Here is a 16,719-nt window from a genome sequence, read left to right on the forward strand (position 1 = left end):
ACTTACAGAAACCTGAGGTGGTGGAGGCAAAGAAAGAGATGGTGCTGGAGAAAAATACCCCAATGAACATTCAGAGAAAAATGGCGGTTGCACTGGTGAAGGAGCTGTAAAAAAATTTTTTGTTAAGAGTTTAATAACAGAAATACTTCATCAGGAATATATTAAGTTTATGTTATGTTTGAAGAAATACATCTAGGTGGAGTGCAAATTAGATTTTATCAACCTCTGATAAAATCTTTAAACCCCTCATGAGTCCACCTCCAGCCATTTAAAATTGTCATATCATCATAAAGTCAGCCATTCACTTTAAACTAATAATTAGTCCCTCAAAACTCTCACTTTGTTCCACTTTTAACCTAATGATGAGAGCAGGGAATAGAGCAGGAAAAGACAGAAACATACTTTAAAAAAACAAACAAAAAAAAACCACAAGCATATTTTTTAAGAAATAATGAAACAAAAAATTCCCTTAAATTCTGCCAAAGTGCCCTAGCCAAAGGAAAACAATGATGTGGTGACTTCATTATTCCCTTCTTGTGGAGCAAAAGAAAGTTGAGGACATGGACCATATAAGCTGTGTTGAAAGTAAATAAAACTAGGAATGAGAAGAATTACTTAGTGTATTTAGTCAATAAGGTGCACATTTTTTCACATTTTAATTTTGAAATAATTACAATTGATGCATCTCAGCATTTTTCTTCCTTGGTAGCAGATAAAAATAATTGTGTATTTTATCTTCAATGACTTGTTAGGCTCACTGAAATACAGCAGTTTCAAAGACTACTCTTACTACCCTACCCACTAACTATATAATCAGAGAAAATCTAACATTTCTTCTTTATCCCAGTTGTCTCACAAGTCAATACATTATTATCCACATGCCTTATATGGGGTTGACTTGAGTCCCAAATGAGATAATCTGAATATACACTAATCTTTGGAACATTTTACATAGCGCTGCAGATGTGGCTGCTGTGTCACATTTGTGTTATTAGGTGGCAGAGAGAAGAGAGGCTATGTCTATGCTCAGTGTTCTGCCCCATGAACATTTGAATGTTTAATAGTCAGACACTTGATGGTGCTATTGTTTTATGGACTTGGCATGTTTTCCCTTCCTAGTATCTGGGAGAGAGGGTGGACCTAGTGAGTGCAGTGATCTCCGAGGAAAGCCCTCCAGGCTGCACTATCCTCATCCAGATTTAACCAGCCCTGACTCACTGCCAGGTGCCAGGAGAGGCTTCTGAGGACTTTCTGACCTTTGTGTTGGGTCAGCCACTAGGGGGTCTGAAAGGACAGTGGGAAGGTAGAGGGTGCCCTCAGCAAGAGTAGCCTTCATTCATGAATTTTAGAAACTAGTGGTAGGAAAGATGAAGTCCATTATGTGCTGGTTCATGCTACCCACCATGTCAGGATCATCCAGGAGGACAAAGAACTAGGAAAGTGTTTGCTGGTGTTTGATTCAGTTAAGAGTATTAACAGTAGCCACTTTTACTATGCTCTTGATTCTGTGTCAAGCTTTCTTGTTATTTATTTTTGAGACAGAGTCTCACTCAGTGCCCAGGCTAGAGTGCAGTTTTATTGTGCTCTTGATTCTGTGTCAAGCTTTCTTGTTATTTATGTATTTATTTTTGAGACAGAGTGTCGCTCAGTGCCCAGGCTAGAGTGCAGTGGCACCATCTCAGCTCACTACAACCTCCACCTCCCAGGTTCAAGCGATTCTCCTGCCTCAGGCTCCTGAGTAGATGGGACTACAGGGGTGAGCCACCACTACTGGCTAATTTTTGTATTTTTAGTAGAGGCGAGGTTTCACCATGTTGGCCAGGCTGGTTTCGAACTGCTGACCTCAGGTGATCCTCCTGCCTCGGCCTCCCAAAAGTTCTGGGATTACAGGTGTGAGTCACCGTGCCCAGCCATTCTTGTTTTTTAACACAGGAAAGAAGTTGACAGAACTTGTGACTGGCTTACAGTGTGAGCACTGGCTAGAAAGACCAGGTGGACTGGCCCCAGCCCAGATCAAGATGCAGAGGCCAAGATGTGGGCCTTGCCCTGTGCCAGAAGGCTGGTTGGAACAGAGGTGCAGATATAGGCTCCACCTGCTCTGGGACCACCAGTGGTGCTCAAGGTATTTGCAGCCTCAGAGCTTGGCTTTCCACAAGTCCACCCACCCCCAAGGCCATGCAGCTGCAGTTTCTGCTCTGCTTTCATTACAGGGAACGGGCAGGCTGGCACTGGGATGCTCACTGCCTCTGGCCTCTCTACCTTGGTGGCACTGTGTGCTCCAGCTGGCCAGGGGCAGCTGCCGGGACCACCCAATCATTTTAGTATTCTGATTTTTAAGTTGTTCTGCCATTGTGGTATCCTAGTGAAAAAAAATAAATAACCTTCTGGCAATTTCTGAACTGCCTGAAACCTCAGATCCTAAACTAGTTTTTTACTGTATTTGAATTCTCTTGGTTTTTTTTTTCCCCCGCCCGGCGAAAAACTCTATATGGAAAACATTCTTTTTTAATACAAGATAAAGTGAATTAAAAGATGTTTTTAATGCACATTTCTTCAAATATAATATGTCTGTGTTGGCAAAATTTGAGAAAAAAATTGATCTTGAATGGAAAAAAATACATATATATAAATATCCGCAGTTAACGTGGCCAAAAATTAAAATTTGACAAAGCCGCGTAGAGAGTATGTTCTCTATATGTTTCACAAAATCATTTAAAAAGCATAGATCATAAAGTTATTTTATAGAAATAAAGTATTAATAATATTGTCAATACTTGGGAATTATAATGAATCACCTCCAAGAATCTGAAAATAAGAAAATTAAAGATTGACCAAAGCAAGTTAAATTGTGTTATCAAAACATAATATAATGTAAGACTATCAAACACCAGCTTAAAGTAACAACCTGAAAAATGAGCATTTTGGTAAACACTAGCCAAATACATATTTTGTTTTGTCTCTAGTCTAGATACACCAAAGTAGGATTCCAGTTTTGATTTGGTCTCACTATGTGACTATAGAGAGAAATACACTGATCATGTGTTCTTCCAAATTCTCCAGTTCCTGGAATGCCAACTGCGTTCTGTTATCTGCCTCAGTCTTAAGTGTTTTAAATTATTTGTGAAGGAATAGGTCTCTCACAGCCAATCACCCCTGAACATCAACAAAATCAAGTCTCTGGCCCTCAAAGATAAGTCAGATTCTAGACTATGCAACCTAAAGGAGAGTTACAGCCCTGACCAGTTCTAACCAGCCTTTCCTGAGATGCCACTAGTACTATCACTTTCTGTCTCAAAATTTCTACAAATTATCGTACTAGAAAGAGACAGGAAGCCAAATAGCAAAAAAGGAATTTTGTTCTTTGACTAAAGCAGAAAGTATCTTGGATATAAAGATCAAGAGTTTGTTTTTTCAAAGAGTAGTGTTCTCATCTTTCCCATTCTTCACTTTTTATTTTTTGAGACAGAATCTTGCTCTGTCACTCAGGCGGGAGTGCAGTGGTACGACGTCAGCTCACTGCAACCTCCACCTTCCAGGTTCAAGAAATTCTCATGCCTTAGCCTCCCAAGAAGCTGGGATTAAAGGCACATGCCACCACACCCAGCGAATTTTTGTATTTTTAGTAGAGACAGGGTTTCGCCACGTCAGCCAGGCTGGTCTCCAACTCCTGGCCTCAAGCAATCTGCCCACCTCAGCATCCCAAAGTACTGGGATTACAGGCATGAGCCACTGCACCCGGCCCAATCTTCACTTTCTAGAGCAAACAGTTAACAGAGTTTAAACAATGTCTTATTTATTTATTTTTTAATTTAAAGGCTATCTAGAAACACTCGGAAATAAAGGTTAATATTACTTATTTGAGGTTTGCTCTCTAAGTATTTACAACAACAAATAATGTCTATCGCCATACAGTTCATCAGCAAATCTCACTTTCATTACACACTTCTTTCAAGGTTTTGAGTACCATAATGACTATTCTCTATTTAATACATGTAAATACACAAAGGTTTCAAGTTTTGGCTCATACCTGGAGAATTGGTTTCACTATCTGTATCCATAGCAACTTCTTCATAGTTATCATACTGATAAATGCCTCCTCCACTATCAGTAGGTTGCTTATCTAAGGATCGCCTCAGGTCAGGATCTGAAGACTAAGTATACAACACTTTTTTAGTTTCAAAGCATTTTCTGTCTTGGGTTACAAATCACAAAAGAACTGATAGTTATCTTCTATGGAAGAGTATCAAAAATCATGGTGATTCAGTTAGATGTGCCTATCACATCTTTGGGAAATTCAATTTAAATGATAGCTACACTGGTTGACATTTTATAACTGTATAATCAGATAGAAAATGGAATTTCCAAAGTACGAGCTATACAGACGAAATCCCCCATTGTTAGCTGAGCCACTAAATAATTAGCTCTTCCTGTATAAAATGACACCAAACTCTTGTACACTTATGACTTCTGTATGATTAAGAAACTAGAGGAATACAAAAACAAGTTTTATGTCATCACGACTACATACAGAATATTTCCCCAAAAATTCAAAAACATTTTAATTATAAATAAATTAATGATACCTGAAAGCTATAAATTCTGGGTAAATGTGTTTATCTATTGTATGTTGTTTTCTTGTCTACTTCTTACTATGTTTCACTCAGAGACAGTTTATAATAAACTAAAAACTCACAAAACCTCTCGAGAAGGAGGTAAAGAATAATGTGCAAATAATACCATATTTATCTCTAGAAAAAGATTCTATTGGCCTGGCGCGGTGGCTCATGCGGTCGGGAGTTCAAGACCAGCCTGGCCAACATGGTGAAACCCCGTCTCTACTAAAAATACAAAAAAATTAGCCAGGCATGGTGGTGGGTGCCTGTAATCCCAGCTACTCGGGAGACTGGGGCAGGAGAATTGCTTGAACCTGGGAGGTGGAGGTTGCAGTGAGCCGAAACATGCCATTGCACTCCAGCCTGGGCAACAAGAGTAAGACTCCGTCTCAAAAAAAAAAAAAAAAAAAAAAATTTTCAAAGTATATTTACAATATTCCTTGCTTAAGCAAACCTAACTCCAATTAACGAATTTACTCTTTAATATCCCTCTACTCTTCATTAATACATTCTCAAGTATACTCTTTTTGGGCTTTTTTCTTCTTTTTGGGTGGAGAGGGTAAAAGAAGGGAGGGAGAGAGAAAAAGACAAGATGACAAGTATATTTATATACATAGTAAATGTTCAACAAATGTTTGACCACTAAATACAAAATAGCCACATGCACTAAGGTTATTACTATATCATGATTTAACATTTATTAAAATAGTCCATACTAGTCATGACACACTTCTCAATCTACATTACTAAACAATGAAAAACTAATGAAATTCTACCCCTGTACTTAAGAAACAGCCATTTTCAGAATAAGTTTTCACCACAATTTAGTAATCCTACTTTCATCTAAACAGAAAATCGTAAAAAACCTAAAAGCAGTCTCTGCTAATAATAATTTTAGCCTTCATTTCTTCTTCCAATACCTACAACTATAAAAGATGCTTTCCCAATTATAACCTACCTTCCTTTTTTCCAAGAGTTATTTATAAAATAAACTTCCTTATTTGACAGAATCTATGAAATATGACTTTAAGGAAACTTAGAGTAACGTTTTGATTTTATATTTCTGCATTTCTTACTTTACTTCTTGATCTCCTCTTGCCACCAACCAATTTCATGAATCGATTGTACTGTTCTTCCTGATTTGAGAGATCTCGAATTTTTCTGATTTCTTCCTCTCTTTTCCTTCTCTCTTCTTCTTCAGCTTGTTTCCGCTGATCCTCTTCTTTCTGTCTTTCCTGTTCTTTTTGTTGTTGTAGTTTCTTCCATGCCTTTGTTTGCTGCTTCCTCAATGCTTGTTTAGCTTTAAATAAAAAACACATAAACATTAGCATCTGTTAGGAGATAAAAGAAAAATAAGAGTCTTAAAAAATATTTTCATTATTGATTAATCAGTGATGATGCTCCTAAGTTGTTTATATAAGATTGTCTTCCATTTTAGGGCCCTGTAATTCCCCAAACTCAAAACTCTGAATTAAAATCTCAAAACTATACTTACACATAAATTCAACTAAAAGAATTTAACAGGCAGTGGCTCACGCCTGTAATCCCAGCACTTTGGGAGGCTGAGGCGAGTGGATCACCTGACGTCAGGAGTTTGAGACCAGTTAGCCCAACACGGCGAAACCCCGTCTCTACTGAAAATACAAAAACTTAGCCAGGCATGGTGGTGGGCGCCTGTAATCCCAGCTACTTGGGAGGCTGAGGCAGGAGAATTGCCTGAACCTGGGAGGTGGAGGTTGCAGTAAGCAAAGATCACGCCACTGTACTCCAGCCTGGGCGACAAGAGCAAAACTCTGTCTCAAAAAACAAAAGAAAACAAAACAAAACAAAAACACAAGAATTTAATAAAAATGATCACCTGTAGTGCTAACTTTTTTGGCCGAATGTGTTTTTGTACTTGTTTTAACTTTTTGCTGTACAGTTTTCGTCTTAGTCAACTTTTCTTTGCTTTCTTTCATCACCTGCTGTTCTTTTTGTTGCCATTTTTTACTGGCTGACTGAAGAGCCAAAAGGCGAAGCTGTAATTCAGATAGTTCCTCTTCATCTTCACCAAGTTTCTTTAAAGCAAAAAGAGAGAGCTAAAATTTTTTAATTCTATTATTTAGCTTACACATTTCATCAAGTCAAATCCTTTATAAGATAAAAATTTGAAGTGTGAAGGCAAATATGACAAGGCAAATACAGATAAAATAAGTAAACTAATTTACTTCCCACAGCCTGAGACTCTAATGTAATTCCTAAAATACGAATAGAAGATGAGTCTGCAGAAGGTATGTGTATATATGTAATGTAGGGTTGGTAAGGCGGTACAACTGATAGAACACGATAATGCAAAAAAGAAAAGAGTTAGTAGCTAACATTTAAAAGGGCTTCCCAAACCGGAAAGAGTAAAAGTCTGATGGCAGCAAATGCAATGAAGAAATCAAGACCCAGGAGAGGTAAGGAAAGAAGAAGGAAGTGGTTCCCTGATCATGTGATTTGCTGGTCTCACCAGTAATAGAGAACAACAGACACACTGAATGTCAAGATTCAAACTTACAAATTTTCTTTTATGTGTATATTTTTTAATTCTTTAAATTACTATTGAAGGGAAAAATCTATAGAGATTTGCTTACAGCTGACTGTTATGTGTTCTAAGGCTACAGATATTTATCTGAATATTTTATATATTTTGAACAGACAAGACTTTTCTTCAGGAAAGCTAAAACAGGACAATAATGTTAAAAGCAGATGTCTGAGAACTTTTTTCCAATTGAAATAACTTTTGCATTTCACTTTCGAAATAGTTTAAAAAATTAATCTATTCTCCCCATTATAGCAAAAATAGAACTGAAAAATGTCAGGCTCCCTAGAGGTTTTTAATTAGAGTCCATGGACTTTAATAAGGGGTGGGAGGATAGCTTTGGCTTCCCCACCCCTGAAGTTAAACACAAACTCTGTTTTTTCTTTATGTATGTGCATGGAAGGGAAAGGAAGAGTCAAAAAAGATTCCAAAAGATTAAGGCCCACTTATCTAATAACTTTTTCTTATAGGTAAATTGTAATTATATTTTCTCTTAAAATCCAATTAAATTCTTTCTATTGTTAAACATAAAGAAAATAGTGGATACTAACTAATGATTTCACCTGAATATGAACTACTATAAGCCCTAAACTACTGTCATACACTTCAGTACTTCAGTTTAACCAAACCAAGACAGTTACCTTTTCCACTGTTGGTTAGTACATGTAAGCAATAATTTTAAAATTATTATGGTTCTTTTTTAAATTCTACGTCACTTAAACATATCAAATTCTATTACCTAGTACTGAAATTCTAGAGCTGTGCTGTTCAATATGGTAGCAATGAGCCACATGTGGCTATCTGAATTTAAATCAACCAAAACTGAATTTAAAAATTTGTACCTAAGCCACACTAATCACTTTTCAAGTTCTTCATAGCCACATGTAGCTAACAGCTACCATATTGGAGAATTCAGCTATAAAACATTTCCATTATTGTAGAAAATTCTATTAAACAGTACTCATGTAGAGAGTTTAACTAAAATAAAGGTATTCTCACTGTTCCATTGAGACAAAGTCTTTTTGTTTTCTTCTGTTTTAAATTATTTAATTTTTTTCAACTTGGGATCTCACTATGTTGCCCAGGCTGGTCTCAAACTCCTGAGCTAAAGTGATCAAACTACCTCAGCCTTCCAGAGTGCTGGGATTACAGGCATAAGCCACCACGCCCAGTGACACTTTTGATTACTTTTTGCAACTACTCTCTTTGGAATGAAAGAAACCACTGATTCTGTCACCCACCTATATGCTACGTGAGGTAGCTACTTGAACAGCAAGAGCACAGAGCTAAGCTCGTTAGTTCCCACTAGTCAGACAAGCTCATTATACTACTTGCTCTGACACTTAATTCCTATGTAACTTTAGGCAAGTCACTTAATCTACTCAAATGACTCTTACTTCATCTACAAAATGTATATAATGTCAACTTGATTCATAGGGTTATTGTGAGGGTATTAAAAAATGTGTATGTGTACGTTATATTATCATTTCTAAATTCAGGGCCATCTTTTTCCTAAAGCTCCTAGACTATTTAAATCATTTCAATTTATGCAAAAAAACAAACTGAGATCTCAAAAGAAAAAGACTACAGATATTTCAGATCTCTAATTCAACAAATTGAAAAGGCTTGGGTTATTGAGTGCCTGTTATACGTCAAACACAGTGCTTGAGGCTTCTGTGTTTCATTCTACTGAAACCTCACAACAACCCAGATAACAGAAGACATTAAGTTCAGTTTGTAGAAAAGAATATAGAAGCAAGCAAAGGCTAAATAGTTTATACAACGTCACTCAGTTAACAAGAAATGGAGGTAGAATTTGACACCAGGTGAAGGTCTACCTTACTCCAAAAGCTTACCCACACAGGATAACACACAAAAAATGGAGAAAATATCTGGATCAAAATTAAAGGTTTCAAAAAACAAATGATTAAAAAAAAGATCCCGTATGAATATATATAACACTTTAATTAAACATAATTTGCAGAACCCAGGGAAAAGAGACTGCAAGATGTCGATTCAGAATTTCTTTAAGGCTTATGTCCAAATGGAGTTATAGGAATGATGAAAGAAAATAAGTGAAAGTAAGATAGACTTCCCTTACAAAAGAACAAAATAAAGCAATGCAAAAATGGGTCTTACAGAGATGATAGTCTCACAAAGCAGTATCTTACCTTTTCAGACAGAATATCTGAGGTACTAATTCTTCTTGTTAAATTTTGTTCTTTATCTTGTAATCCTTTAAAATAAAATAATATCTTTTGAATAATCCAAAAGATAGACACAATCTAAAATAAAATAATCCTATATAATATCTGGTAATTATTTTAAAAGATATCATTAAAGGGTCTCATTTTCTCAATCTCTCAACCAAAAGGAAATACCATTAAAGAGAATGAAAATCTGAACAACTCTTATCAGCCTCATTCCTGAAAGTTATAAGGCAAAATGATTCAAAATATTAAAATAAAGCTACACTTTTAATAAAATAACTTCTGAACTAGAAATAGTCACTTCAAATGAGAAGAGAATTTATAAAGCATAGAAACAAGCAGCAACACTTAATTACCAAGTGGATTATCCACACTGATAGAATATAATGATGACTAAATTAATCCAGTCCTCTAAATTGGAATGAATGCAATGTTTACAGACTGTATTGGATTTGTGCATTAGAGAATTGGTCATTTACCTAGAAAAGCATCAGTAGAGGCAGCTTAAGTATCAATAAAATTAAGTCCATCCATACATTTTTTCCAGATATCTAGCCTTGGGCCCAGATGACTGATGAAATAATGTACAAAATCTTACATTTATATATTACCTAATCTACAACAGCTTTAAACATCACATAATAAAGTTACAGAATATCTACAATCCTGTTGAGATACTTTTGTAGCTAAAACAGATTATGTTAAAAACTCAGAAATCTTTCCTTAAGATGACAAAACTGAAATTGCAAAGCTAGGATTTAAACTAGATCTTAATTTTAAGTCTAGTGTTTTTACCATAACACCACACCTGTCAATGTTCCAAACATCCTAATTTGACTGCTCAAGTGAACCAAAGAATACGTGACTTATTCAATAAATAAATGACTAATCTAGCATCTAAATCAATGTAAATAGAAGGCAATGACCAAATTTCAAGACAAATGAGTTCTGTTGAAAGGCTTAGTCTATAAATGTGAATTTGTTGCAACATGACTGATACATTAGAAAATAATTCGAGCAGCCAGGCACAGTGGCTTATGCCTGCAATCCCAGTGCTTTGGGAGGCCGAGGCGGGTGGATCACCTGAGGTCAGGAGTTCAAGACCAGCCTGGGCAACATGGCAAAACTCTGTCTCTACTGAAAATACAAAAAATTAGCCAGGCATGGTGGTGCACGCCTGTAGTCCCAGCTACTCGGAAGGCTGAGGCAGGAGAATCGCTTGGACCCGGGAGGTGGAGGTTGCAGTGAGCTGAGATTGTACCACTGTACTCCATCCTGGGTAACAGAGCAAGACTCTTGTCTCAAAAAAAAAAAAAAGAAAAGAAAAGAAAAGAATTTGAGCATAACACAAATTTATATTTACTTATGTGTGATTTGTCTCAGAGAAACACTAAGAATGCAGAAAACTGCACCCAAGTGATCTGAGCCATGTAGGAATACACAAACAACATATACTTCAAACATCTATCAAATACCCAAGTTCATTGCGTGTGTTATAAGCCACAGCCATCCACATCTGGTATTACAATTTACTGTCTGATTTCAGGTAACACTCCTTGTTTTACTTCATAATAACTCATAAGTAGCAAATATTCCACTTCCACAGGTGTACTTCAGGTCTATTTTATGGAATGCTGACATGTTTACTTTAATATTTCACACTTTTTTTCTCCATTTCACATGCAAAGCTGTGCTATCGTTTTTCATTTATTCCTATCTTTTTTTTATATGCCACGGACAAAGTTTTTGAGTGTTGTTCCTCTAACCCCATTTTCTCCACACAACCTATTGTTTTTATTGCATAATTTTGCAGTGTGGTAATTTTGGGAAATGCATATGTCCCACTGTAGCAAAAATGATCACGCTTTTAAAAACAACAGAATAGTAATAACTATTACACAAAAATAAACAGGGAAACATTAAACACTAAATTATTCTCCTACATGAGAAACTTATGAGTTTCATTAAGTCATGAGAAATCTACTGGTTGATTAGGATCTCACTTGTCTATAAAAAATGGCAGCACCTCCCTTTAACGTAGCATAGAGGCAAGTATCTATTAACATAGCAGGTATCTTATGACTACATTGCTACCTTAAAAATAAATACAATAGGCTGGGTGTGGTGGCTCATGCCTGTAATCCCAGCACTTTGGGAGGCCAAGGCGGGTGGATCACGAGGTCAGGAGATCGAGACCATCCTGGCTAACATGGTGAAACCCTGTCTCTACCAAATATACAAAAAATTAGCCAGGCGTGGTGGCAGGCACCTGTAGTCCCAGCTACTCGGGAGGCCAAGGCAGCATAGTGGTGTGAACCTGGGAGGTGGAGACTGCCGTGAGCCAAGATCACGCCACTGCACTCCAGCCTGGGCAACACAGTGAGAGTCAGGAGAATGGTGTGAACCTGGGAGGTGGAGCTTGCAGTGAGCTGAGATCACACCACTGCACTCCAGCCTGGGCAACAGAGTGAGTCCGTCTCAAAAAAAAAATTAATAAATACAATAAATTCAATAAATACAAATTTCAGACAATAAATATAACTTTACACAAAGATTATAAATGCAGGTTTAAACTGATCAAATGGGTAGCTAGACATTGTTCTACCACTGTCATAGGTCTGTACAATAAAATTATCTCAAGTTTTACTCAAAACCTCCAAAATGAACACTGTTCTTGTCACACAGTATTTAAAATATTACCAACTGAAAGTCTAATGTGAGCTAAAGTCACCAGCACACAGGTAGTAGTTAAAACCATAATAATGAGAATATCCCTAGAAAATGGGACACTGAGGACATGACGAATTAAGAAATTACACAGGAAAAGTAATTATTTAAAACAAACAAAAGACAGAAAACAAAAATCAGAAACTTATTTTTAAAATCCATTGCAGAAATCCCAAAATTTCAAGGGAAGAAACATATCACTGAATATAGTAGAGATGTCTACCCCCAATAGAATATTCTCAGCAATGCAGCCAGAGTGATGCCTTAAAAATATAAAAAAGATTATGTCAGTCCTTTGCTCAAAACCCTGTAAGAGCTCCCCATTTCATTAGGAATAAAAAAACAAAGTTCTTACAAGGCTCTGTCTATAAGATCTGCCCCCTCCTGCCATCTCTAATCCCTTCTCTCCCATTATTCATTCCCCTCACTCTCCTGTATTAGCACAGGACTCCTTGTTATTCCCCAAACATGTCAGGCATCTTTCTGTATTATGGTCATTTCTCTAGTTCAGCGATGCCCAAACTTCAGCATGTAGCAGAATCAACAGAAGGGCTGGTTAAATACAGATTGCTAGGCCCCATTTGCAGAGCTCCCAGTTCAATAGATCTAAGGTAGAGACTGAGAATTTGTGTTCTATCAAGTTCCCAGATAACGCAGTCCCCAGGAACCACACTTTGAAAATCACTGCTCTAGTTAATCCTTTTGCATAGAAGCCTCTTCCACCAGATATCCATTTGGCTATGCCTTTACTGTCTTCAAAGTCTTTCTTTAAATCTTACCTTCAAATAGACAACATGCTGACCACCCTATTAGTGCTGCAACCTGTATCCTCAATATCCCTTTCCTACCTACCCTGCTATACTTTTTCTCTTTCCTAACAGTTAATTTACACATCATGTTTACTGTTTTGCCTTCTAAAATGTAAGCCCATGAAAACATAAGTGACTATTTTGTTCACCAATTTATTTCCAAGAGCCTGGAATAAAGTGCTCAACTAATTTTTGAATAAATGGAAGAATGAAATAAAAAACATCCACTAAAATTTGCAATTAGGTCACAGAAAACTACCATGAGTAGTTTCAGTATTGTGATGGGGGTAGAAAAGCAAACTGTATTGGGCTAATAAGGCAATGAGAAGTAAAGTCAAAAGCTGGTACAGACTAGACCTCTCAGAAGTCTTATTGAAAAGAGGAAGAATACTTGACATAATTTAAGAGAGAATGTAGGATGAGGTGGAAGAGGATTTCCATTTTTGGATGGAAAAGTCAAATATATTAAGAACACCCTAAGGAGACAATGGTTCAAGATAAAGCAGAATAAATAAAGCAAGGTCCCAGAGAAGGCAGAAGTTAGAGCCAGGAGAACAAGTTAAAACAAAATGGCCATGAACAAGACAGTCATTACCCTCAGGGTAAAAGAACTGAAGTGAAAACTGATATGGATTACAAACAAGTTTATGGTCAGAAAGTGAAAAGCTGGAATTGAGTGTGATCACCTCCAATAAGAAGCAAGCTTGTATACGGACAATAATAAAGGTTGAGTAAAAGGCCTGCAAAAATTATGAAGGTATAGAAGAGTTGTCAAGAGATATGGAAAAAAGGCTCACCAATAACATAAGTTTGACAGTAGAGTCTTGCTGAGGATTGGTGGGGAAATACACATGTAGAAACACTTATATATATAATTTACTGATTCAGATGACATTTTAGCTTCTTTGATTTTCCTCCAATCACTCTTCCATACTGATGCCAGTTATTTTTCCAAAACACACATCTGATCACATCATTTTCTTGCTTAAAAATATTTAATAGCCCACCCAACGTTTAAAAGACAAAATTCAAATTCTTTAGCAAAATATTAAAGGCCTTCCCAATCCAACACTAACCTGTCCTTTTATAATTTTATGTCCAACCACTCACCAAAAAAATACTGTTATCTCTCACACTGCATACATATTTGATTAATCTCAATGCCCTTAAAAAGCCCTCTGTGCCTGTCTACTCATTTGATTCCTTCTGACTTCCCCAGTGGAAAAGATTCATCTTTCCAGATGTATATCAAACATTTACATCTCTATGAAACCTTTCTAAATCCAGGTGAGGATATTTAATCCTTCCCGTGTTACTCCAGGCTTTCACACATAACTCATATTATACTCCATGATAGAGATTTGTGTCTTTTCTATCCCTCTGTGTTATACTTCTCAAAACTGCTTGTGTAGAATCATAGTACTAAATTGAAGAGGGGAAAGAAAGGCATCTCCCTGAGAATGTGCAACCCAAAATAATCATCACTTAGGTCTGCAACCAAATTCACACCATATGGACAGCCAGTGAGGGTTGAACTGATTCCAAGGCTGAAGTCTTTAGCAAATTCTCTCTGGGGAATGCATCTTTGTCCCAGGTCTCAAAAACTTCCCACCACTAAAATTCAAAAAAAAAAAACGACCACCTCATATTACAACAAAACAAAATCACTAAATGTTCAAGAAAAGAAAGTACCAAAAATGAGTAATAACAAAACAAACATCAGAAATCAAACCCCCAAAGACCTGAGATACTGAAAATTAGCAGGGATAGGAGATAAAACAAAACAGACCTATGGTTAATTTGTTTAAAGAAACAAAGATAAAGCTGAAAATATAAGCAGGGAGAAGAAAAGTGGAAAGAATGATCAAAGTGATTTGAAAACAAAACAAAAATGAAATAGTAAAACAAAAACTGTAATTGAAATTTAAAACTCAGTAAGTGGGCTTAAGGCAAATCGAATACAGCAGAAGAGAGAATCAGTAAAACGAAAGATGTATCAGAGGAAATTTTCCAGAATTTGTCAATTACAAAGTGACAGAAACTTAGAGAAATGAAGAGACATGAAAGATAAAGTATGATGACTTAACATAACATACATCTATACAGAGTTCCAAAAAAGAGAGAGAATGGGATAATATTCTAAGAGATAATGATCATTTTTTCAGAACCACTGCAAGATCCAATCCAGATTCAAGAAACAACAAATTCCAAGCTGGATACATAAAAAGAAATCTACAATCAGCACATCACACAGTTCAACTACAGAATATCAAAGACAAAAAGGATCTTTAAAACAACCAAAGAAAAAAGATTATCTTCAAATTGGAAACCACTAAGACTGATAGATGAGTTTTGAAAATCAACAATGGAAGCCAGAAAATATTGTCAGTAAGAATATAATTAGGGGCTGGGTGTGGTGGCTCATGCCTGTAATCCCAGCACTTTGGGAGGCCAAGGCAGGCGGATCACTTCAGGCCAGGAGTTTGAGACCAGACTGGCCAACATGGCGAAACCCCAGCTCTACTAAATACAAAAATTAGCCAGGCGCAATGGCATGTACCATAGTCCCAGCTACTCAGGAAGCTGAGGCATGAGAATCACTTGAACCCAGGAGGCGGAGGTTGCAATGAGCCAAGATAGTGCCACTGCACTCCAGCCTGGATGACAGGGAAAGACTTTGTCTCAAAAACAAACAAACAAAAAGCATATAATTAAACAACCTAGAATTCTAAACCCAGGGAAAATATCTTTTAAAAAGAGTAAACGGAAATCGTTTTCCACCCAGCAAAAACACATTAAAAAAAAAAAGTCTAAAGAATGTATTTAAGCACAGAGCATGGTGGCTCACACCTGTAATCCCAGCATTTTAGGAGGCTAAGGCAAGAGGATCACTTGAGCCCAGGAGTTTGAGACCAGCCTAGACAACATACTGAGACCCCGTCTCTACAGAAATTTTTAAAACATAGCCGGGCATGGTAGTACATGCCTGTGGTCCCAGCAACTCAGAAGGCTGAGGTGGGAGGATCACCTGAGCCCAGGAGGTCAAGGCTGCACTGAGTCATGATCATACTCCTGCACTCCAGCCTGGGCAACACAGTGAGATCTTATCTAAAACACACACACACAGAGAATATATTTATACATATATAATTCCAGACATGATACAAAGAGTGAACCAAGAAAGTGCTAAATATATAGGCAAAGCTAAGCAAATATCATTCTTTGTATTTCGGGGAAAGAGTAAGGTTCTTGATTAACTTTAAACACTGGTAGGAATATAAGACCAGAAATTTAGTATCCAACTTCCAAACTAGCAAATGAAAAAAAATTGTGTGAAGAAAAATAAGAGCCTAAAAAGAAAAAAAAGAAGAAGAAATAAAACCAAATGTCAATAATCATAAAAAATGTGAGTAGACTATATGTTCAAGCTAAAGGACAAAGATTGTCATACTGAATTATAAATTAAAACCAGCTCTATACTATGTACAAGTAATATCCGAGACATGAGGATACAGAAAGACTGAAAGAGTGGGAAATTATATAAAGAGAAAGATGATGTGGCTATTAATATAAGACAAAATAGTCTTTTAGGCAAAAACATCAGAGATAAAGTCACTACATAATGACTCAATTACCCACCTTCAAAGTATTTAAAGCAAAAAGTAAAAATCACAAATCCATCATCATACTGGCAAATTTTAACAAACTCCTCTTAGTAACTGATCAAGCATATCAAAAAATAAAAAAAGTGAACAACACAAAAAGCTCAAGTAATCTATAAATTCATTTCAAACATA

At 36.6% G+C, this 16,719-nt stretch overlaps 1 protein-coding gene and 1 non-coding gene across 2 annotated transcripts in view; one reads left to right on the forward strand and one right to left on the reverse strand.

Moving 5' to 3' along the window:
* Window positions 1-16,719, reverse strand: part of ZFC3H1 (zinc finger C3H1-type containing) — a 54,200-nt gene that overhangs the window by 28,700 nt on the left and 8,781 nt on the right. The window contains exons 3-7 of the mRNA XM_003832908.6: window positions 9,348-9,412; window positions 6,472-6,670; window positions 5,690-5,913; window positions 4,028-4,151; window positions 7-104 (exon numbers count right to left, since the gene is read on the reverse strand). Coding sequence (XP_003832956.1) covers window positions 7-104; window positions 4,028-4,151; window positions 5,690-5,913; window positions 6,472-6,670; window positions 9,348-9,412 — 710 coding nt within the window. The remainder of the gene's footprint in view (window positions 1-6; window positions 105-4,027; window positions 4,152-5,689; window positions 5,914-6,471; window positions 6,671-9,347; window positions 9,413-16,719) is intronic.
* Window positions 945-1,073, forward strand: LOC112436809 (small nucleolar RNA SNORA17). Its single transcript, XR_003025499.1, has one exon. It is a non-coding gene; the product is annotated as a small nucleolar RNA SNORA17 (small nucleolar RNA).

This window comes from Pan paniscus, chromosome 10, assembly GCF_029289425.2.
Source record: "Pan paniscus chromosome 10, NHGRI_mPanPan1-v2.0_pri, whole genome shotgun sequence".
Classification (NCBI taxonomy): Eukaryota; Metazoa; Chordata; class Mammalia; order Primates; family Hominidae; genus Pan; species Pan paniscus.